General features: G+C 40.0%; 1 protein-coding gene and 1 non-coding gene across 5 annotated transcripts in view; both read right to left on the reverse strand.

The window, feature by feature from the left end:
• TBC1D19 (TBC1 domain family member 19) overlaps positions 1-24,345 on the reverse strand; it is a 134,605-nt gene that overhangs the window by 93,587 nt on the left and 16,673 nt on the right. For 2 of the 4 annotated variants that reach the window (XM_075544459.1, XM_075544460.1), the window contains exons 2-4: positions 12,241-12,313; positions 10,768-10,813; positions 2,274-2,349 (exon numbers count right to left, since the gene is read on the reverse strand). In XM_075544459.1, the coding sequence (XP_075400574.1) occupies positions 2,274-2,349; positions 10,768-10,813; positions 12,241-12,313 (195 nt within the window). Of the gene's footprint in view, positions 1-2,273; positions 2,350-10,767; positions 10,814-12,240; positions 12,314-24,345 lie in introns of those variants that run through there. The other 2 variants (XM_075544462.1, XM_075544461.1) reach the window with 2 other exon arrangements.
• Positions 21,746-21,874, reverse strand: LOC142444142 (small nucleolar RNA SNORA42/SNORA80 family). The gene has a single exon (XR_012783804.1). It is a non-coding gene; the product is annotated as a small nucleolar RNA SNORA42/SNORA80 family (small nucleolar RNA).

Genomic DNA, 24,345 nt, shown 5'->3' on the forward strand with positions numbered 1-24,345 from the left:
GTCTATGGGTATATTAAGAGAGAGGAGTATCATATACACATGCATAATAGAAGCCCTTTCACATATAGTCTCTGCAACTAGCAAAATGACACAAGAGCAGACCTGTGATTACCTATTTCTTCTCCTCAGTCATGATGGGAATCCAGTTTTTATAGTTTGTTCCTCAGGCCTAATGTGCTAAAAATGATGGTTACCGTTGCTATTGTAAGGTGTCAGGGAATCATTCTAACTCACAGCAGTCCTTTGTACAACAGAATGAAAAACAGCTATTCTATATATCTTTTAGAAATTGAAATTTTTCATCAAAAATATTTAGGCACAACTCTGCATTTGATCTTGTGAAGTTTTTGATCTTTACAAACAAAAGACCATATGATTCTTTCACATATGTACTACGTAACGATTATGCTTTATAGCATATTAATAAGAAACATGAGGGTAAGTAAAAAAGGACTGATAACTCGGGTTCCAATTTGTGCACACGCAGGTTTATCCTAACAAACCTGTTTACCCGGGTCTGTAAAGTCAGTGGATAAGACATGGGGCTTTGGACTCCAGTCAAGAGTTACAGTCTCAGCAACACACAGAGGGCAGTTCTCCTCTGTCCTTCAGGGTCACAGGGAGTCAGAATCGGCTCAATGACAATGAGTTTGGGTTTGGGGTTTTTTATCTCCTTTGGGTGCCTTCAGAAAAGGATCTCCTTAAAGCCCTGGCTTCCAAGGGGATCTGTTGGGCTGGCTCGCTCGCTCAGAAGGTTAGGATGACATTTTAGGGGCGGACCAATGGGAGAATCTTGATACATTTTCTCAAAGAGCACAAGAACACCGGGGCTCATTAGGAAGCAGTTGTGTTAAAAATTGAAAAGGCCCTGGTGAGAAGAGTCAGGGAGGTTGTGCCCACAAATGTTTCCATCATGAGAATGTGCCTGCTTGTTCTTCAAGGGCAGCCAGGGCTGTCCGGCAGGAATTCCATTGGGAACCATGCTCCATACAACTGCAGGCCCAGTCTCGCTCCAGACTCCTTCTTGATCCCCAAATTCAAAGTTAACACTTCAAATAAACACAATTTGATGCCGGAGGATGCCAGAAACTGCTGGTTTCACATGTGTAAATAAAAAAGCAAATAATTCTTTAGCTCAGGGTTAGAGCGTCAGATGTTTACCAACCTACCTGGAAGACATTTGAAAAATAACAGCTTCATATTTTGATAACCATTTCTGTAATCTTTAGCAATATTTTCTGACTCACCCTTGTAAGGCTGAGTTTTCGTCCTAAAAGATACCACCTAAAGATGAAACATGTTTCTTCAAATATCCCCATTCTATTGGGTGTCCATTGTCTCTTTATGCCACCTGAATTTGAGGGTTTTGTTCTATAAAATTAAAAATTAAAAAAATAAAAGTCTTCCCAGGACCCACTGCTGTGCAACATGGTAACTCTCAGGAGCAGCAGAAGCACCGTTGATTGTTGGAGTTGGGTTATGGCTCATGCGAGTGCTTTTGGATACAAGTAGAATTTTTCATAACAAAAAGTCTTTGAGTATCCACTTTACAGGTGCTGATGGAGCGGGGAGGCCACCTGGGACTGTGATGGCCCTTGACTCGGAGCACTGGTTGACACAGAGTGCTAGGCAACAGAGTGAGGAGGCCTCACCAAGAGGAGCACCCCAGAGGTGGGTGCACAATGCTAAGAAGAGTTGAAAGTTAGGACTTCTTGATAGGGCTTATTAACTTTCTGTTTTAACACCTTGCTATGGTCTCTCTGTGGAAAATCTCTCTTTTATTTTTATAGGAGTTTTAGTTGTGGCCTTTGAGAGCCCTGGTTCGTTTCAGTTCTGTGACAAAACACAATTAGTATCCAAGAGCCTGCTGTCAGAACGGAGCTACTTCAAATACAGTATCAGTAACAGGAGCTTCAAACACCAAGGTTTTGAGGAAAGAGGAAGTCAGTTTATTCCCATTTCACTTCTTTAATGTCACAGGACACGAGGAACTAATGGTTACATACAGTGTCCACTACACTAGCTTTAAATGCTGACATTTTAAGGGAAGATCATATCCGTATGGTACATAATTTTTCTTCTGCTATCGATGAGCAGACATGGTACTGGGTGACATAAAGTAAAAGGAGAGCATGTGAATAGTGCTCACATCCCTGTCATGCATCACACCCATTCTCTCACATACTGAGTAACAGCTGACACCCATCAGAATCCATCCCTCTGCATTGTGCCACTTGGCATGGAAACCAGAGTGAAAAAGAACAATAGCCCACCTGTGCTTTCCGCATGTATACCAAAGGTTCTTTAAGATGCTCCGGAGGTGCGACAGGATGACTAGGGAAAGGAAACCTAGGGGCAAAAAGAGGTAGCTAACTAGTGTGCATTGCTCTTGATTGTTAATTAACTCTGCTGCTTAGAAATGGCGTGCCTGTGCAGTCCATTTTATCAGCCAAAGAGAGTAATGTACTAATAGTTCTATTAGTAGAGCCGCATAGAACTATTAGTATTATAGTTTTTATTAACACAATTGTTAACTGCATGTTAAAAGTTAAAGCATAAAATCTGAAGTTAATAGTTACGTTATATAATCTGAGGTAATACACAATAACTTAGCTCTGTAAGTGTTCATGAAAATTGTTACAACTGTTCGTTTTAGCATATGCATAACATTAAAAGAAATTTTAAAGGGAATAAGATCTATTAACTTACCAACATATCAAATCTTTCCACTCCTCCCAAGTTTCCTTACAGTCTTTGTCCACATAATATAAATATATAATAATTGAAATACTATTTTATAAGTCATGCTTAGTATATAATGCATAAATGTATAAATGCAAAACATTTTAATACATGACAAATCCTGTTTTCTACGGAATCTACATTTTGTATTTTTTTTTTAAATTCAGGAGCAGATTCAGTTAGCCAACAAATATATGACCCATTCTATATTAACGTTTATAGTGATTAAGACAGTATCCCTGGGGTGTTGTTCATGAACCTGATATTCTGGTGAATGAAGAGTGAGTAGTTATGAAAACGAAGAACAAAATACAATATTATCAGACTATGGTAAGTGCCTTGAGAATCTGAAGCAGGCTCATGTGATGGAAATGATTTAAAGTGGTAAAGAAAGGTCTCTGTAGAGGTGCTATTTGGACCAAGAAATGAAAACAAGGAGCCAAGCAAGCAAAAACCTACTGAATAATATTCCAAGACAAGGAACCACAAGCCCTCAGATCCTGCGGTGGAATGTCTGGGATGTATCAGGATCAGAGAGAGCCGACTGAGTGAGGATCAAGTCTCTAGAGCCATGCCCGGGGAAGGTCTTCCACACTAACTTAACAGTCCCAACCTCTTGCGCTGTAATAGTATCACTCCGACTGAAATTAGACACCAGACTTGGACCTACCACAAAGCAAGCATGTTCAAATCATTAAGAACCATACACTAATTCTCATGGAATTTCTGGTCCAAACGAGACAGCAACAGGTAAAGGGGTAATGACATTCCAAACCACTTGCACTTGTCCCAGAACCAAAGTGTAAGAGGCCCAAATGTCCACAAGAAATATTTCTGGGATAGGAAAAGGCAGCCTACTTCCTTTAATCTATAAGATTATTTAACTAATTTTAAGTGGTTTATTATTTTCAACAAATTCTTTTTTTCCACTAGAATATCTATTCCATGTACTCAAATAACTAACCTTTTCTACTTACATTTGAAAAAAATTATAATCCCTACATACCTCGGTATTTTTGTTTTATATGCAAGATAATTTGCAAATGGAATGATCTCACACTACCTAATAAATCACTTGTAAAGGTCATAGGGTTTTTCATTAAATATTGCTCTGAAATCCTTTCATTGTAATGGTAACTCTTTCTAAATTTGGTCAAACTTAGAATTTTAGGTTTGAACACTTAAGAGGATTTACTGATGGCCCTTATGGGGTTATTCAATATTCAAAGAAATTTACCAAAAACACAGGCAATAAACAGTAGCAATGTCTATACTGTGCCTGGGTTCTTGAAATCATGAGATCAGTCACCCAAGGTGCCACCACGGTCTCTATTAACCTGGAGCAGCAGGGCAAGGAGCGGTGGAAAGTGGAGGAGAAACTAGACTGTGTGTCTCACCACCTCTTCTGCTTCCTGACCACGAAAGCTGGTTGGTACCTGGTTACCATTACTGAATATTTTGATCAAAGATTCTCTAGGAGAATACTGAATGGGGGTGGTGGGGGCAGAATTTTAAATTTTAAACCCCTATATTCTGAAAGTCATTAGGCAAAATAATCTCCTGAAACTATTGCCTTGAGGTCAGCTAGAAGCCTTAAAATATAAGCCAAAACTATTCTCTGAAGTCATCTTAAATATTTTAAAGATCAGTGGTTGCCAGAGAGGGTAGGGGAGATGAATAGGTGGAACACAGGGGATTTGGAAGGCAATAAATCTATCTATTCTGTATGATATTGTAATGATGGATACATAACATTAAACATTTGTCAAAAGCCAGGTCTGTACAACACAAAGAGTGAACCCTACTGTAAACTAGGGGCTTCAGTTAAAAATAATGTATCAATATTGCTTCATTAATTAAAACAAATGTATCATACCAATGCAAAGTGTTAATAAACAGGCGAGATTCTGTGTGAGGAGCATATGGGAACTCTACTTTCTGTTTAATGTTTCCATAAACCTAAACTGCTGTAAAAATAAAGTTTATATAATAGAAAAAGAGGTGGCAATCCAATATCATTAATATGAAGACCACAGTCAAGTCAGATACTTACTTGTTCAAAACCATTCGGTGAGCTCCTAGTGTTCAGGGTAATAGATACGGTGTTATTGGTGGGGGTGCTATCCAGCCAGTCCCCGGGGACTCACGGCGATCCTACGCACAAGGCCACACACTGTCTAGGCCTGTGTCACCCTTGCAGTTGTGTTGGGACACAGCATTGCAGCCATGGTGTCAATCCATCTCAATGAGGGTCTTCCTCTTTTCCCTGACCCTCTACTCTACCAAGCATGATGATCTTTCCCAGGGACTGGTCTTTCTGGATAGCACATCCAAAGCACGTAAGACAAAGTCTGACCACGCTCGCTTCTCTGACTGCATTCTTGCAAGACGATTTGTGTGTTCTTCTAGCAGTCCATGGTACTTTCAAGTGCATCATTCTTCTACAAACTTCCACAGTGAACACAGAGGCTAAAACCTCTACCCACATGGAGCTCACACTTAGAAATATGAAGAGTGAAGGTTGTCACATTGGAACAATGGACACAAACCTACACATCACTCTGGCCTCCTGTCTCTTCCTTCACGGCCATCGATCACCAAATGCCCCTAAATAATTCTCTCCACCTTTTCTGCTTCTAGCCTATTTCATCATCTCTAGCCTGCATGCACCAAGCAGTGTCCTCTGCTCCCAGAGGTCTTCAACCTCTTGGCCAATAGGCCTGGCTATGGGCCAGGGGTGCGCTCATCTTTACTTACCAGTGTTTGTACGTCCAGGGCCTGGTATAATGACTGGCACACAACTAAATAAGTGATACACTGTTGAATGGATAAAATGCATATGTTAGCATATCCCTACTCTGCGTAAAATTCTAAAATGGCCCCCAAGTGTCCTTAAGATCTAATGGACAAACGCCTGGGCTGAAAGGGCAATCACTACAATGAACTCAGTCACAGGAGCAGTCACAACCAGACGGTGCGTCATCTGCTCATCCTTCCAGCTGGAGGTCACTCAGCAACGACTCACCATACGACCTGGCACACACTGGACCATGCCGTTCTTCCCCTCCACCCGCCACGCAGGCGGGCCTTTCGGCTCCTCCACTGTGCCACATTCTTTTTGCCTCTCCAAACCTCTGACTTGGCGCTTCTCTGTGTAAGGATCCCACTGTCCAAAAGCTCTGCATTCAAAAATGCTGCCATTTAATCTTGAAAACACTGGGCTGGGTGAAACCATTTCATCACAACAAGATCAATATGGTATGATTGCACTTAAATGAAATAACCAGAACAAGAAAGTGTATAGACTCCAACGTTTATTAAGGGTTACCACAGACAGGAGGAATGGGGAAGGGAAGTCTGAGTCTATAGCAGTGTTTTTTGTTTATAGCAATAAACAAAAAAGAAAATCACCAACAACAGATGATGGTTATAAAGCATAATTAAATGTAACTTATGTCACAAGTTGTACACCAGAATATATTGTGTTAGCGAGGAGGATTCAAGATAGGGAATAAAATTCCAAGATCTAAATTCCATTTTCCACCAACTTTTTAAAGGCCTCTCACATACATATATGAATATATGTTTTTATAACAATAAAAACTCTTTTTTATTTTAAATCCTTCTACAATTGTTAAGTGTTCATACCTCTTTAAGGCATGGTAAGGCACTGCCATCTAGTCTAGGGGTCCTCAAACTATGGCCCACGGGGCCACATGCGGCCCGCCGAGGACATTTATCTGGGCCAATAGGTATTTTTGCCCCATTTTGTTTTTTACTTCAAAATAAGATATGTTCAGTGTGCACAGGAATTTGTTCATAACTATAGTCTGGCCTTCCAACGGGTCTGAGGGCAGTGAACTGGCCCACTGTTTAAAAAGTTTGAGGACTCCTGATTTAGGCAATGCTGGCTCATAGCGAACCCCCTGTGAGTTTCCAAACTGTAACTGCTTATGTGACTAAAAATCCAAGTCTTCCTCCTGCGGGGCTACTGGTGGTTTCAAACTACTGACCAAGCGGATGGAAGCTCCATGCGTACCACCACACCACAACTTGCATATGGCAATGTAAAAATAGAGCAGGGTAGACAGTTTTGCTCTGTGCACAACAGAAGGTAACACTGCGTGGGTCTGCACCGTCCTCACAATTGTTCCTATTTTTTTAGATGGTTTAAAAGATTTATTTACCTCTTTAACTTATATTCCTTAAGAGCAATGGTTGAGCTATCTAATTTTTTATGAATTGTTCTACACAAAAGACAATGAAGATGAACACACTAACTTCTTTGTTAAGACTTTGTAGGCAAGCACTGTCTTGGTTAAAGATTTATAGTAAGGTTCAATTCAACATATATTTACAAAGTGTGAGCACTGGCAAGTGGCTCAATAATTATTTGCTGACTCCATATCATTTGCTTAAAGCTACAGAAGATACAAAAGAAATACTTGGAAACATTTCTCAAGAAATAAGAGATGGATGAATATGAGATACAGTAAAGTCGGAGGGACTTGGAATCAGACAGCTGGATTCAAACGTAGGACTGACAGTTACCAGCTATCAGACCTAAAGTCGTGTAAGCATCAGTCTTCCCTTCTGTGAAATGGGGATGATGATAAATCCTACGAGACACAACATCCCTCATTGACCCATAGCCCTATGGGGACAACACTGGAGACACAGTGCGAGAATTGCACCCGATCTGACCCCACCACACCAAGGCAAAATACTAAGGGCGTGCAACAGAACAGCAGAGAGCAGAGCAAGGAAGTCCCAAGGAATACCAGAAACAGACTTTGGGGACAGGGCGTGGCACCCATCACACTTGCCCAGAAAACACCCCTAAAGGTCAACAAACAGACCTTGAACTATTTATAGTTTTTTCTTCTATTTGTCATTGGTTTGTTGTTGTTTTGTTTTGTTTTCTTTGGTTGCTTTGTTTTGCTCTGTCTTGTTTTTGTGCATATTATTATCTGTGCTGATCTAGCTAGATAAGAGAGGAAGGATACACAATCTGGAGGAGAAAACAATGAAACTGACAGTTTTGGGGGGACATGAGAGATGGGGAGTTGGGGGGAAAGTAAGTGGTGTTAACAAACCCAGGGACAAGGGAACAACAAGTGATCTAAAATCAATGGTGAGGAGGTTGTAAAAGGCCTGGTAGGGCTTGATCAAGGGCAATGTAACTGAGAGGAATTACTGAAACCCAAAGGAAGACTGAGCATGATAGTGGGACAAGAGGCAAGTAAAAGGAAATAGAGGGAAAAACTGCAACATGATACATACAGGAGGCCCACTTCAGTCTTTTGATCTGTGTTAGTGGAAAACGCTCCTGCGCGCACTCCTGCTGTTCCCTTCCAGGCAACAAGAACTCCCCGATTGTAACATCCTTGGCCTCTCTCCAGGGCTTCACACACTGCAGCCCAGGAAGTTTCAAGGCCTTACCAACTGGTAAACTTGGAGAGAACAAACCAAACACGCTTACCAAGATCCAGTGCTATTTATAAAGGCAAATCATCAACCAAGCCCACGGTCAGCAAGTCGATCCTAAGTCATCGCGACCTTAGGTAGGGATTCTGAGGCGGTAAGTTTCATGGGGCAGACAGTCTCCTCTTTCTCCCAGGTGGTTTTGAGCCACAGGTCCTGTGGTTAGCAGCTCAATGCTTACTCAATGACCTATTACCCTCTATCACTAACAAAAGGAATGAGTTTGATTTTCCATCTGCCTGTTTTATCTTAGTTCTCGATTTTTGAGAACCCAAGTGAATATGAAAGTAGTATCACTGGGCTCTTCTGTAATATTGATAATTTCTTTAAAAAACATTTATTTAAAGTCAATTGAAATGTATACCAAACATAGAACAATGAATAAGATACAGCCCTTGCCTTCAAATTAAAAAGCATCCTAACTTACAGACCAACCTTCAGGAGTGCATTCAACCAGAAATAAAAGAATCCTTAGTTACCGTATATACTCATGTATAAGCCGAGTTTTTCAGCACAAAAAATGTGCTGAAAAACTGGGGTTCAGCTTATACACGGGTCAGTGGTACCCCAGTGAGGTGTAACATCTCACTGGCCCCCACCCCCCTAGGTAACAGGAGGCCCGCTGTTCATTCAAAGCCCCGCTGACACTACAGAGCTTTGAATGTTTGTTTACTCACATCTAACCAATCAGAGCCATCCTATGGCGTGTATCTTTGAATAAGCCTTGTAAAGACCGTGTGCGAAGGATGTGGCATGAATGGATGTCATCTGGTCAAGCCCGACTAACAAAAGGAGGAAATCTCATGAAGCCTGACATAGAGTTAATAGCAAAGTGGGTTCGAGATGCATGGGAAGACATTCCAGATGACATGGTGCGACGTGACCTCCAGAAATGTAGTATTAGTAATGCTATGGATGACATTGAAGACTGCGCTTTGTATGAAAATGACAGCAGTGATAGTGATGACGGTGAGCTCAGTGAGGACAGCGTCTATGATGACCTCACACCAGCTGAAGCTCTCTGCATTGGGACATGGATGATGATGAGGAATTCAGTTTTGAAAGATTTCAACTCAACGTTTTAGCTTGGCTGCTGATTGAGCTCAAGGAATAGTACTCTTAAGGTATCATTGTTGATACATTATTATTTTTGTTGAACCTATTTTCCACTTACTGTGCTGGTTTACTAATGTTAAATGACTTGTTGTCCTTTTATTTATGTTTTTATTTAAAATAAATATTTAAATACATTACCCCACTGATGTCTCAATTTTTAGTAATTTTATTTTCATTTGTTTTGATTATTGAAACTCCCCAATAGTTTCCGCATTTTCCACCCTAGGCTTATACTCGAGTCAATCAGTTTTTCTGGTTTCCCAGGAAATAATTAGGTACCTTGGCTTATACTCGGGTCAGCTTATATTCGAGTGTACATGGTATGGTTCCTTAAATGAGACTCCAGTGCTTAGCATTCCTTCAACAGCTGCTCTTATCCTACCAATGTTGGAGACAGACACTGAACCTGTGAGCGTCTATGTGACAGTGAGGGAAACATCACGGTGTTCACAGCAGTCACCTCTCTATTACATATTGCACATTGTAACCTTCACTCATCCCACGTATCTTTTCCTTTGGAAACGAGTATGACCAAAGGTATGGTCAGTCAACTTTAATTAATAGAAAGCAGGGATATTATTCATATCTGATGATGTTTAAAACATGACGGTGGGCAAAGAAACCAACACTAACTATAAAATGTGTTACTATGTACATGTTCACAGGCCTTCCTCTGAGTCTCTTTTAGAACCGCTCTGGTAGGCTGAGTTGTCCTGTATCTCAGTTAAGAGCAGAAAAGAAGGGACAGGTTGAAAAAGAGACAGAGGCTACAGGAAGACAGAGGCACAAATACTGGTACAGAAAGCAAGATGGCAGCCATACAGTTCGACTAGAGTACTACCTACATGCAGGCAGGCATTGTGTGTACTGCTCTCCGCTACATCCCAGTGTCTAACCCAGTGCTCAGCACAGGGCAGATGTTCAACAAATGACTTGTGGCTAATCTACTGTTGATCTAAACCCAAAGGCTATGATTCTGGATCTGTGGTTTTCTGTAAAGGCAAATAATGCTTTTCACTTTAATAGACCCTGAGGAAAATCTAGATAAACAAAAACACCAGTGTTTTAAGGATGGAGAGAGAAAAAAAGTTGAATTGTTTGGGATAGTTAGTTCAAAAAGAGAGGAAAGATAGTAAGGTCTAAAGTAGACCAATAAAAATAATGTTAGTAAGTTTCTGTTATCTGAAATATCAACTTATGAAGATTGTCTTATTCACTAAAGGTACTGAATAAATGAATTTAAATATAAATGTTTGGGATGTAAAACAACAACAAACCCCTTACCTATTCATTACTTAAATGCTACACGAGCACTTATAAGAAATAATAAAACAACGAGCATACATAGCGATAATGACTTCATTACTTACAGAGTAGACACAGAGCTAAACATTACAGTATCTTACAGTAGGTAGGAACACTCACACACTCAGTTCACTATAAACAGCATTCTGAAGTTTCTTCTCCCAACCTGTTTTAAATAAATAAATAAAAGACACATTAGTTTGAAAAGCAAACAGACATCATAATTAAACTTATCAAAACCTGGGCATCATATTCATTTGTGGAAGTACCTTCATCAACTGCCGATGGCTGTACAAAGTATGCCTAAGGGGTTCTTTCCCCTCGCTCTTGGCTTAGATTGAATGGCACAGCACTCACATAATGCTGCCTCTTGAAGTAAAAGCATGACACTATTTTCTCAAGATGGAAGGAGCATTTTCTCCTCCACCCTCAATGTACTCAGAGAATATCCAAAACTTTGGCTGTTGGACTAAGACTGTTCATGTTATAAGGGAATGAATGTGTCAAGGGAAAGGTAAGAAAGGAACAGGCACTTAACACAAATCGATCACAAGTAACCAGTTATAAATTCCCAAACCAACCTCACTAACATTGAGTCAATGCTGACTCATAGGATCCTTTGTGGGTTTCAGAGACTGTTAACAAGAGTGGACAGCCCAGTCTTTCTCCCACAGAGCTGCTGGTGGTTTTGAACTGCCAACCACGCAGATCGCAGCCTAATGCATAACCACTACAGCACCAGAGCTCCAGTTATAAATTACTAGTCAGTAAACTCTTGGCCAGCAGAAGCCTGGATGCCAACAACCTATCTGAAGTTAACTGGGTAAACTCAAAGTAAATGGGGTAAACCATCCTCATGCCCAGGGGAATCTATCTATGCACAATGGGGCTTCTTTCCTCACTCTAAAATATATACATATATATATATATACACATACACACAAATATATTTTATATATATTTAAATAAACATATTTAAATATATGTTTATACAGTTAAGTATATAAGTTTATATTTAAATATATATTATTTTCTTGTGTTTTGTTTGTTTTTAAAGCAGAGAGAGAGATCACAACTGAAAAATCAAACAAGTTACTAACATATAAGATAATACTTTCAAGGTATTGTTTTGGTGAAGAAGATAAACAAGTATTTTACACTGATGAATGTAAGCAAGCAGGTCTCTCTATATATATTGTTTTTCTGGGTTGTTTCATCATTTGATTGAAATGTCTGCTAGCTGCCATTCTTCCCAGTTAGAAATCTATTCAGACAAGATTTTCACAAACTAGAATGAGTAACAGGAGAGTAAAAGGAAGCTTAAGAAGGCCTGCTGGCGTAGTGGGTTTTGAACTGGGCCACTAAGCTCAAGGGCAGCAATTGAAAACCATCAGTGACATCTCAGGAGAAGATTGATGGTCTCAGAAACCCAAATCAGTCATTGTACTCTACCCTATAGGGTCACAATGACTCAGAAATTATTCAACTGTAAGTAAATTGAGCTGAATAGGAAGGAGGGGAATAAAATATTCTATCCAAATCAAGCATTTATTTATTTTTCCTTCAAGAATTAAAAAAAAAGCACTCACAAACCTGATAGTTTAAAGAATTCCTTAATATCTTCTTTTAGTGATTCAAGTTTAATCTCAGGTCTCTGAAGGCTGGTCTAATTTTTTAAAAGAAGTAAGGAAAAGACAGGTTAAAAGTTCATTTTAATTTGGGGAATTGATATTTAACATTGTGATTTTTTTTAATTTAAAGAGTGCCCAAAATGTGTACATTATTTGAGACAACATCTTTGAGATCAAGGCAAGGCAACTAAGAAGTATCTGGAAGAGCTCTGAGGAGAGAAAACTTTTCACCTGCTTTAAAATAGAGCAACTGCAGGTTCGGATAACAGGCACCAGAAGAACCAAAACAAACACACAAAAAACATATACACAATATTCTTCTGGCTCTTTGAGGCTTCCTCACCCCCCACTATCATGACCCCAGTTCTGCCTTTCAGTTCTGGCTGGACCAAAGCATGTACACTGTATAGACAAGGGCTCACGAAATCCAAGAACAACAGCGATACCAGGAGAGTAAGGGGAAAGTAGGAAGACGAGGGGAGGAAGGGAGAACCTATCGCAATGATCAACACCACCAGTCCGCAGAGGGATGAACAACAGAAACTGGGAGAAAGGAGACAGTGGTCAGTGTAAGATATGAAAACAATAATTTGTAATTTATCAAGAGGTCCCGAAGGTTGGAGGGGGAGGAGAGGGACAAAAGAAGACTTGATACCAAGAGCTCAAATAGAAAGTAAACGTTGAGAAAATAAGAGCTGTAAGAGTCTCCAATAAAATGAACTTTTAATAGAAAAAATAAATTTAAAAAAGGAAGACAACCCCCAGGCCTTGACAGGCAAAAAATAAAATAAATAAAAATAAAATAGTACATTCTAGTCTACTCAACATATAAAAACTTGACATTTATGAATACTTAATATCTTTATGTAATTGGGGAAAAGCTCTGATGTTATACAATCATTTCTTGTTATGTGGAACCTAGGAGATGGACTGACTCAGGGACAGCAATAATGGGCTCAAAGGAAACAAGCCTGGAATGGCAGAGGGTCACACAGTGCTCCCTGCGTCTGCGCATGGGGGACTCTATGCGCTGGAACCAACTTGATAGTCCATAATAACAACAACCAACTAAGAGGAGGCTTCAAAAAGTTTGTGGAAATTTTCCATTATCCTTTAATTCCATTTTTTCTAAATAATTTTATGGTTGGGGGTCACCACAACATGGGGAACTGTATTAAAGGGCCGCGGCATGAGGAAGGTTGAGAACCACTGCTCTAGGCTCTCCCTGCTTTCCGCTTCACTAAGCTGTGTCATCTGCCTGCAGCTACATGAGTCTAAAGAAGGCTTTGACTATCATCAGACCCATGGGCTTGAGTTCGAATGGGCTAGGATGCCTTCTTGATATAATAATCTTCATATAAAGTTCTTCTTGTACATATATGACTATCACTGGTTTTGTTCCTCTAGACAACTCAGCATACCACAGAAGAGTTAAAAAAAATGCAGCAGATACGGGCAGTAAAGAGAGGTCTGAGTAAAATTAGGAAAAATAAAATCTCTCCCCAAAAAAGCCATAAAGTATAAAGAGCCTGGTGGTTTAGTGGGTTAAACATAAAGTCAGGAGTTGAGCTCCAGGAGCCTCTCAGAAGAAATATTAGATTTTCTGCTCCTGTACAGATTCACAGCCACAGAAAGCAAAATGGATAGTTGTACTTTTTCCTGATATATGTCAGAATCACCCCAATGGCAGTGGGGTTTTTTAATACAAAAACAACAGAAAGAGTTCAAGGAGTGAAAAGCCAAACAAAACACCAGAAAAGCTATCCTGAGCTATCTTTTCTTAAGAAGTTCATAAAAATTAAACTTGTAAAACATCAGCAATTGAAATATGCAAGTCAGATTCTTTGTAAATAGCGATGATGACAACATTGGAATGTAATAAATGTGACTGAAATACACACTAACGATGGTTCACGAGATAAACGACTGAAACCTGGATGACGGCTGAGCATGACAGTGGAACAAGAGTCAAGTAAAAGAAAATGGAGGAAAGAATAAGGAGGCACCTGATACAAAGGGCTTAAGTGGAGAGCAAATGCTTTGAAAAGGATTAGGGCAAAGAATGTACAGATGTGCTTTACACAACTGATGTATGTATATGTATGGATTGTGATAAGAGTTGTAATGAGCCCCTAATAAAATGTTAAAAAAAAAAAAAGAATTAGGAGGCAAAGGGCATTTATAGAGTTCTATAGCCCCTAATAAAATGTTTAAAAAAAAGAATTAGGAGGCAAAGGGCATTTATAGAGTTCTAAATACAGACATGTACATATGTAAATATATTCATATATAACGATAGGGGAATAGATCTGTGTACATATATTTATAGGTTTAGAATTAAGGTAGCAAATGGACATTGGGCCTCTATTCAAATACTCCCTTGAATGCAAGAACACTCTGTTCTAATAACCTGGCATTCCATGATGCTCACCTTCTCAACACGGTCACTGAATACAAAATGGGTGAAGAAAGCTGATGGTGCCCGTCTATCAAAAGATATAGCATCTGGGGTCTTAAAAGCTTGAAAATAAATAAGCAGTCATCTAGCTGAGAACCAACAAAGCCCACATGGAAGAAGCATACCACCCTGTGGTCACAAGGTGTTGAAGGGATGAGGCATCAGGCATGAAAGAACAAAAAATCATATCATTGTGAATGGGGGGGGGGTGCAGAGTGGGGACCCAAAGCCCATCTTGTAGGCCACTGGACATCCCCTTACAGAAGGGTCACAGGGAAGAGACGAGCCAGTGAGGGCACAGCACCGATGAAACACACGACTTTCCTCAAGTTCTTTACTCCTTCCCTCCTCCACCATCATGATTCCAAGTCTACCTTACAAATCCGGCTCGACCAGAGCACGGACACGGGTACAGAAAAGAGCTAGAAACACAGGGAATCCAGGACAGATAAACCCCTCAGGACCAATATTGAGAGGAGCAATACCAGTAGGGTAAGGGAAAGGTGGGGGGTGGTAAAGGGGGAACTGATCACAATGATCTACATATAACTCCCTCCCTGGGGGATGGACAACAGAAAAATGGGTGGAGACATCAGTAAGTGTAAGACATGAAAAAGAACACTAATTTATAAATTATCAAGGGTTTGTGAGGGAGGCAAGGTGAGGGAAGGAGGGGGGGGGGAATAAGGAGCTGATACCAAGGGCTCAAATAGAAAGAAAATGTTTTGAAAATGATGATGGCAACAAAAGTACAAATGTGCTTGACACAATAGATGGACATATGGATTGTGATAAGAGTTGTACGAGCCCCCAATAATATGATTTTTTAAGGTTCAAATGGCAATTTTTAAATTAGATGATTTTACCACAATGTTTGAAATAATCTAAGATATTAATAAAACTGTAAAACATAAAACAATCATTTAAATCAGAAAATGGAGAAATTGAGGTAGTAGATCTCAGGAAAGAATCACAAAATCATTGAGAACTGAAGTTTGGTAAAAACCCATTTCAGATAAACACAATAGATACTATCTTTTAAAATTTGGCCTAAAAATAAAAACAAAATGCAGAAAGAGATTATATAAACTAGAAAAAGATAACTATTGAAAAGAGTAAACAAAAAATCCAACATATAGACAATACAAGTTCTCTAGAAAAGTCAAACAAGCAAAGAACTAATATTAAAAACTATAATTTAAAATATATTTCTTGGAATAAAAAGATGTTAATTATATATTAAAAGGGCATACCACAAACTAAGAATATTGATGCAGAACAATTAATAGCAAGACATGTTATATTCAATTACTTGTCTTTAAAACAAAAGAAAACATTCTTTGGAATTGAAGCAATAAGAGTAGATGAACTATATGGAAAGAAATTTAGATTTTTTTAAATCATTTTATTGGGGGCTCATACAACTCTTATCACAATCCATACATACATCAATTGTGTAAGGCACATTTGTACACTCATTGCCCTCATCATTCTAGAAATTTAGATTTTTGTAGACTTTTAAGCATGGATTAAAGATATTAACAATTTAAGACACACTAGCAAAAAAACAGGGTCAAGGATTTCATACTCAGCAAAACTCATACAAGCAGAAAAAAACATGGGCAAACCGTTATCCACATACAAGAGACTAATCAATATTGTAGAATCTACTGAATAAAAAAAGTTTTAGACAACCATATCACTAGTCTTAAGTTTGAGAATTATCGCCATAAAAATAAAATATCATCAATATAAGTTTGGTTAAACAAATAGTTACATGTAGACTTGTTAAAAGATTAAAAGAATATAGTATTAAATATTGAAATTCTGTTTATTAAAACAGTTAGGAGGAGAATGGGAGTAACAATGTGAAAGCTGTGTTGAATCACCATCAGTGATAGTAGCAGTAGTGCTATTGCTCTGAGACTCTGCGCACATACTGTGAGGTAAGATAAATGTATACTTACTGGAGATTCTGAATCATTATTCTCTAAAGGAGCCCTGGGGGCATCGTCGTTAAAACAAGGGCAGTTCCACTCTGTCTTATGGGGTCCTGTGAGTAGGAACTGACTGAATAGCAGTGCGTTTGGAATTATTCTCTATGTACTTGAGAACCACAGGTTAGACGAGGTTAAAAGCATAATATCTACTTGAATTTATATGGTATGTACATACATACACATTCATATGCACATAACCAAAAAACAAACCTACTGACATTGAATCGATTTGAATTCATTAAAAGCAAAACAAAACCTCACTGCCACAAGGTGAATTCCAACTCATAGCAAGCCTATATGATAGGGCAGAGCTGCTCTGTGGGTTTCCAAGACTGTAACTCTTTACAGTAGAGAATCTCATCTTTCTCCCATAGAGTGGCTGGTGTTTTTGAACTCCCGACCTTATGGCTAGCAGCCCCACATGTCATTCACTGCACCACCAGAGCTCCTAATACTGATATTAAGAAAACTATATAAAAAATAAAACAATTTCAGTTAGAAAATGTAGAAATTGAAGTAGTAGGTTATTTCAGGAAAGAATCAGAAAACCATTGAGAAATAAAGATTAGAAAAAACACATGAGATAAATACAATAGATACTATCTTTTAAAATAGATATTATCTTTTACTATCTTTTAAAATCGACCCCCAAATGTCAGAAATCAAGAAAGAGACTATATGTTGGCGCATACAAAGGGCCTCAAAGGAGGGCAACACAATGGTGCTGTTCCTGACCCAGAATTCACCATGAAATCAAGTGCAGGCTCAAGCTAGACTTCAACCGAACCTCATCTTTCCCTAGTTTCTCCCCATGCCCTCTCCTCCCATCTATCAGTGGTTCTCCACCTGTGAGTCGCAACCCCTTTGGGCGTCGAATGACCCTTTCACAGGGGTTGCCCGATTCATATAGTGGCAAAATCACAGCTACGAAGTAGCAACAAAAGTAATTTTATTGGGGGGGGGGGGTCACCACAACATGAGGAACTGTATTAAACAGTCACATCATTAGAAAGGTTGAGAACCACTGTCCTGCAGGTCTCACCACAGGTATCTCCCTTGATTACGCACTTGAACAAGAATTTCCATTTCCAACCCCCCTTTTAGGAAAACCAGGCTAAGAAAAGGACTTCTTAAAGAATGGCCAATTTGAAATCTGGGACAGGAACGAAACAACAAAAGGGTAGAAGGTTCTGTCATACCATGTTGCAAGGAAACTACTGAAGGTGATTGGTCTGAGGAGTGCACCGGAGAGCCATTCCACAGAGGTCTCAGTGTCCATTCAAGAAAACCATCCCACTGACTTCAGGTCCATTCTGACACATCGCAGTCCTACAGAACAGAGTAGAACTGCCTGATTGGGTCCGCCAAGCTAAAAATCTTTACAGAAGCAGGCTGCCACAGGGAGTGGTTGGTGGATTTGAACTCCTGACTTTGGGGTTAAAAGTCAAGTTGCTGTAACTGTCATCAAGGCTCTTATTGAAGCCCATCAGATAAACACAAGTTCCTGAGTTCATCATATTCAAAAGCAAAATAAGGATTCACATTTGGAGAATTGATAGACAACCAAGTCATCACCTTGTAAACCGGTCAGTGCTAGAGAACGGCTTTCATTCTCTTTCCGTTAGGAAGGAACCCTGCAGGCACAGCTGTTAACCAAAAGGTCAGTGTTGAAACCCACCCGCTGCTCCTGGAGAGAGAGACAGACGTGGCAGTCTGCTTCTGTGAAGATCACCACGTGTGGGGCCCCTCTCTTCTGTCCATCAGGTCACTCTGAGTAGGGATTTTCCTTGAGGAACTGCATCAGTGGACCCCCACATAGCAGATGGAAAGAAATACCTCTTTATGAAAGTATTTCAACAAATAACTGAAATGGATATGATATGATTAGTACCTTTCTAGTTCTTGATATTGGCGGAAACGCTATTCCCCTTGCAAAAGAGACACCCCAGACATAGGTGCATCTTTGCTGCTATAGCCAGGGGACGCAGTGGGATGAACTACCGCCCTTGCAGTTAGCAGCCCGACATGTGGTCACTATACTCCTGGGGCTCCCAGGTTGTAAGCCATTAGAAGGCCAATTGAGAATCAGACTTTAGTATCGGAAGATCTGGAATCATCTCTCAGCTTTATTTACTAGCATGATCAAGTCAATTAAACTCTGAATCTCCGTTGTCTTCTTTATGCCATGGGGAAAATAATACTTGCATTAGGTTATTGCAAGGCTATAAGAGAAAGGAAACTATTGAAAGATATTTTTAGGTTGCGAAGTCTAACATAAATGAAAACAAACAAAGCAAAAACACCTCACTGCCATCAAGTCAATCTGACTCACAGCAACCTCCCATGGGCTTCTGAGACTGCAACTGCTGACAGGAGTAGAAAGCCCAGTCTCTCTCCCTCTGAGCTGCTGGTGATTTCAAACTGCTGACCATGAAGGGCACAACCCAACATGTAGCAACCACACCACCAGGGCTCCACTATAATGAAAGTTGTTGCTCAGTTAACCCTGCTTATGAACACAATGACTCTAGTACCCTGTAAGAGATGATCCAGAATGCACATGCTCCAAACCACAATCTGGTGAGAGTGTGTACAGTGTCTTCAAAGTCCTGGCCCTGCACACATCCTCCCCCATGTACTGAGGTGGGCATTGCTGACACCTCCTCCCTTGGAATTCCTTAAAACAAGACCTGCTCCAGCCCCTCCCCCATCACATGCATCCTGTTTCTTTCTACTTCCTCCTAGAATGATTTTAATCCAAAACATTGGCCACTGCCCATCGTAAATGTCTAATCTTGGTGAGTAAAGGAAACTGGAGAAGCCAAGTGACTGAAGCAGCAGACAGGAAGTCAGCTGCGGCGAAAGGCTCCTTGAAGCACAAAGCAGGCCTATGCAGGCAGTTCGCAGTTTATCAAAAGGCCACCAAGGATGGATTAATTCCCCGTCAAAGAGACCCTATTGCTATTATCTCAGACTAATTCTGGACTTACCTTGTTGTGTGCCTGGAGAATCAGAGAATTCCAGGGTTGGAGTTCTTCCGGGAGAACTGTATAATGCCTGACTCTCCTACACAAAAGCCCCCATCCAAGTGGTTTTCTAGATTAAACAATAATAACAACCCCTCTAAATTAGCTCTCTAGTTTTAAAACCCTAAAAGAGCTTTCTAGTTTAGAACTCAGCAACAAACCTTACACCTCGCTGAGCCAATTCCTCCTTTGAACTATTTTGTTGGAAAGTTCTTACTATAAGTTGAAATAATTCCACTTACTGCCACCTCCACCTCAGATCAAAGAAAACAAGCCAATCCCTTTACCAGAAGAAACGTTCTGTTATAAATTATATGTATAAAGGGGCTGCAGAATGCTGAAGGAAGAATCCCACCATTGTTTCATACATTTCAAAGCCCTCATGCAGCTACGGTGGCTTTTCAGGGCTACACACACAGTGTGTTAGGCCAGGCTGACTAGAGAATCAAATCCAGAGACACTCATACATGTTTGAGAGAGAGCTTCAGATCAAGAAGCAATTATATATCACGCAAACATCCCAGCCCTGTCCAGATCAAGTCTGATACTAATCTATAAGGTTGCTACTCGTCCACAGGTCCTTCTTCACTCACGCAGCCACATGCAATGATGCAGAATGCAGGAAGACCACAGGCCACCAGAAGAAAGATGAAGCAGAAAGAGAGTAGGGAGGTTCCCAGGATTCTCCTTATGAAAAGGCCATGCCCACAAGGAGGTATCATTAGGCATGACCTGATTGACAAGCTAGTTTCCACCCCTACACTCATATCTTCATGTTGACACAAAATTATGTATCTAGGACACGCATGTTCTTCAAGTCTTCCTCATGTGACAATTTCTTTGCTGAACAAGGTCTAATTCCTGTCTTCCACTATTGGAGCATCCTCTTTAACCTCCTTCCTTCACTAGTTCTTCCCTGTTTCTCAGGCTTTTCCATCAGGACCCCTTTACACATTTAAAATATTGAGGACCCCAAAGTTTTTGTCTATGTGGATTACTTTGATATTTCTAGCATTAGAAATTAAAACAAGCTATTTTAAATAGGCATTCATTCATTTAAAAATAAAATCAATAAACTGATCATATGATAAATCCATAAAATACTTGTATTTCAAATAACTATAGTTTCACAGGCCAAAAACAAAGCAAAACAAAATAATAATAAGTGATAAGTGAGGAGTTTTGCCTATTGGAAAACTTATTTCTTGTTCAGCTTAATAGATGACAATTGAATTTTCAAATCTGCTATAATATTTGTTTTGGTTTGCTGAATATGAAATTTAAAAAAATAAAATTCACAAGTATATTTAGAAAAGGGAAGAATACTGCAATATCCTTTTCCTTATAGTTGTAAATATCTTCCTAAAATTTAACGTGTAGCAGTTTCTAAAAGATGGGTTACTTTGAAGTTTGAGGACCTATCAACTTATCACACTCTTATAGATGCCCATTGATCTATACTGAATGTTTCATCAATCTTTTACTTATACATGACTTGGTAATGTTATCAATGTATAGTTGTTTCAAATATATTGGCTCACTAAGTCATACAATGAGATAGTTAAGGTTAATTGTGCCAACCTGGCCGATAAACACATGTGGAATTAATTGAAGAGCAGAGAGAGAAATGGCTCAGTGAGCCTCGCCTTTCTAGTTCTCGGGTCTCTTGCTTTCTGATGGTTGAACCAGGGTGCAGCTGCCTTAGCCAGTTCCCTGCTTCAGCTTGCAAGGCTCACTTCCTGAGAAGCCACATGGACCTACCCTGATGCAGCTCTGGGTGCTTGGAGCAGCCGCGTGGAGACCCTGCCAGCGCTGAGATGCTTACATGCTTACTGATTCAGCTCTTCTCCCGCAGTCGGCATCATTGTGTGGTTTTGTGAGATTGAGGAGGGCTTTGTAGATTAGTGTCGGACATATGGGCTAATGTTGGACGTATGGGCATGAACAGCACTGGGTTGGGATGCTTTCTTTTTTTTTTTTTTTCACTGTGCAACCCGCTTCAGTGCCTGAAGCCCACAGGGTACAGCCAGGCAATGGTTCGGGGTAACAGTTTGCTTTGGCATGGGACACTATGAGAGGCCCATGGGATCGGGCCTGCCATAAATGGGATGCTTTCTTAATGTACACTTACCCTGTATATAAAACTCTCTCTTATATACATATGACTTTCTGTGGATTTGTTTCTCTAATGTACCCAGACTAATACAATTAGCACATTTCATTAAGTAATATAAAAATATCGTGTTTTTATAATATCACCACCAATATCTTTAAGTTTGGGGAACCATCAAGTAAGTAACAGACACAAGTTATCCAAAATCTAGTTTTTACTCAAAGCTTGAATTTTATCACTAGCAACACATAACTGTTTTCCTTAAAGTGACAGGCTCCTTTTGTTCATGATTGAGAAAAAAGTCTGGCAAATGTTCAATTCTGAGTAACAACGGCTTACTACCACCACTCTTCATATACTGAAAGTGATTCACAAACAAATGGACAGGGGGACAGGATGGGGTCTGGGAGCAGGGCAGTAAGGCACAAAGGTTTTTCCTCTAAATAACCATCTTATTGCAGCAGGTAGTAAAAGTTGCTTAAGTGCAATTTCTATTCTATCAATGCCGACCCATTGCCACCCAGTGGATTCCAAATCAATATAGTTTTGAAGCTGTCACACTTCACATGAGCAGATAATCTCATGCTTCTCCTGAGGAGCTGGTGGTGGGTTCGAACCAATGACCTGGCAGCCCAATGGTTATACAAGCGTAGCTGCAGACTCTTTGTATTTCCCCAAATATTAAAAGATGTGTATTCATGAAACGAGATTTAATAAAATCAATAAATGTTCACTGCTTCATCAAGTACACTTGAGTGACACGGGTTTTATTTTATATTTTTAACTGTAAGTACAATGATACTGGTGTCATCTGGTACCAATCCTCTGATATGTGCTAAGACATCAGCAGTTAAAACCATCACCACAGTTTTTGCACCATCGGTGCAAATGTTAGCACAGTGAATAAGGTATATGTGCACACATACACACACGCAGAGTTTCAGTATTATTATAGGATACTTTGGGCTGCAAAGGTCTTAGGGACCACCAAAGTTTGAGGACCATTGCACTAGACTACAGATGTTTTAGGTTTCTCAGACCTACAGATGCCAATAAAAACACAAATAAGACATTGTCCTTGACCTGACATTTTGTTTAAAATCCAGTCAGGAAGACAGTCACTCAAGATAAACAAAATGATTCTACTTAAGAAAAGAAGGCGCTCTGGTGGCGTAGTGGGTTATGAGTTGAGCTGCTAACAGCTGCTCCACGGGAGCGGGTTTACCTCATCCTAACGCAGTATGTCGTTTCATCTCTTGACTGCTGGTTCTGTGAATGCTGATAGTGGATCCAAGCAAGACAAAATCCTTGACAACTTCAACCTTTGCTCCATTTATCATGATGTCACCTACTGGTCCAGTTGTGAGGATTTGGGTCTTCCTTACGGAGCTGTAACCCATACTGAAGGGTGCAATCCTTGATTTTCCTCAGCAAGTGCTTCAAGTGCTTCTCACTTTCAGTCAGCACGGCTGTGTCGTCTGCATAAGACAGGTTGGTAAGCCTTCCTCCAATCCTGATGCTGCACTTTTATTCAGGTAATCCAGCTTCTCTGATGATTTGCCCAGCGTACAAACTGAACAAGTCTGGTGACAGGATACAACCCTAATGCACACCTTGCTGGATGTTAATCCATGCAGTAGGCACTTGTTCTGTTCACACGCCTCCATCTTCTCCCCAACGGGCCATTCTTGCCTTGTCCAAGGCAACGTATTCTCCTCATATATGCATAACCTATTGTTGGCATTCATTTTGCAATCACTAATGAAACATTTCCTATGTGTCAACTGCTGGGCATAAGAAGAAAAACAGAATACAGTCTTCCTTTATTCTTAAGGCACTTGCAGTGTATGGAAGGATACAAACAAAAAACAAAGAGAAAAGTATTATGAAAAAGGATGTACTATTCTTTCCCAACAAAACCCACCCAACTCAGGGCAGTCGAGTCGTTCTGACTCACAGCAACCCAATAGACAGACAAGAACTGCTGTGTAACATTCGCAAGGCTGGACATCTTTACGGAAGCCGACCTGCCCATCTATTTCCCTGGAGCAGCTGGTGGGTTTCACTGCTGAGCACTTTCCCCACGGGGGCTCCTTCCTCTCCCACATCAAGCTGCAAACACCCTTATTATTAGGGTCCCTGTTTTATAGTTTGCCTAATTTCTCTTAAGAGCCTGTCACTGACCTGATGCAAGGGGCTTAAGTGGAGAGCAAATGCCTTGAGAATGATTGGGGCAGGGAATGTATGGATGTGCTTTATACAATTGATGTATGTATATGTATGGATTGTGGTAAGAGTTGTATGAGTCCCTAATAAAATGTAAAAGAAGAAAAGAGAAAAAAAAATGATTAGGGCAAAGACTGTACAGATGTGCTTTATACAATTGATGTATGTATATGTATGAACTGTGAAAAGAATTGTATCAGCCCCAATAAATTGTTAAAATAAATAAATTTAAAAAGAAAAAAAA

Source organism: Tenrec ecaudatus, chromosome 3 (assembly GCF_050624435.1).
Source record: "Tenrec ecaudatus isolate mTenEca1 chromosome 3, mTenEca1.hap1, whole genome shotgun sequence".
NCBI lineage: Eukaryota > Metazoa > Chordata > Mammalia > Afrosoricida > Tenrecidae > Tenrec > Tenrec ecaudatus.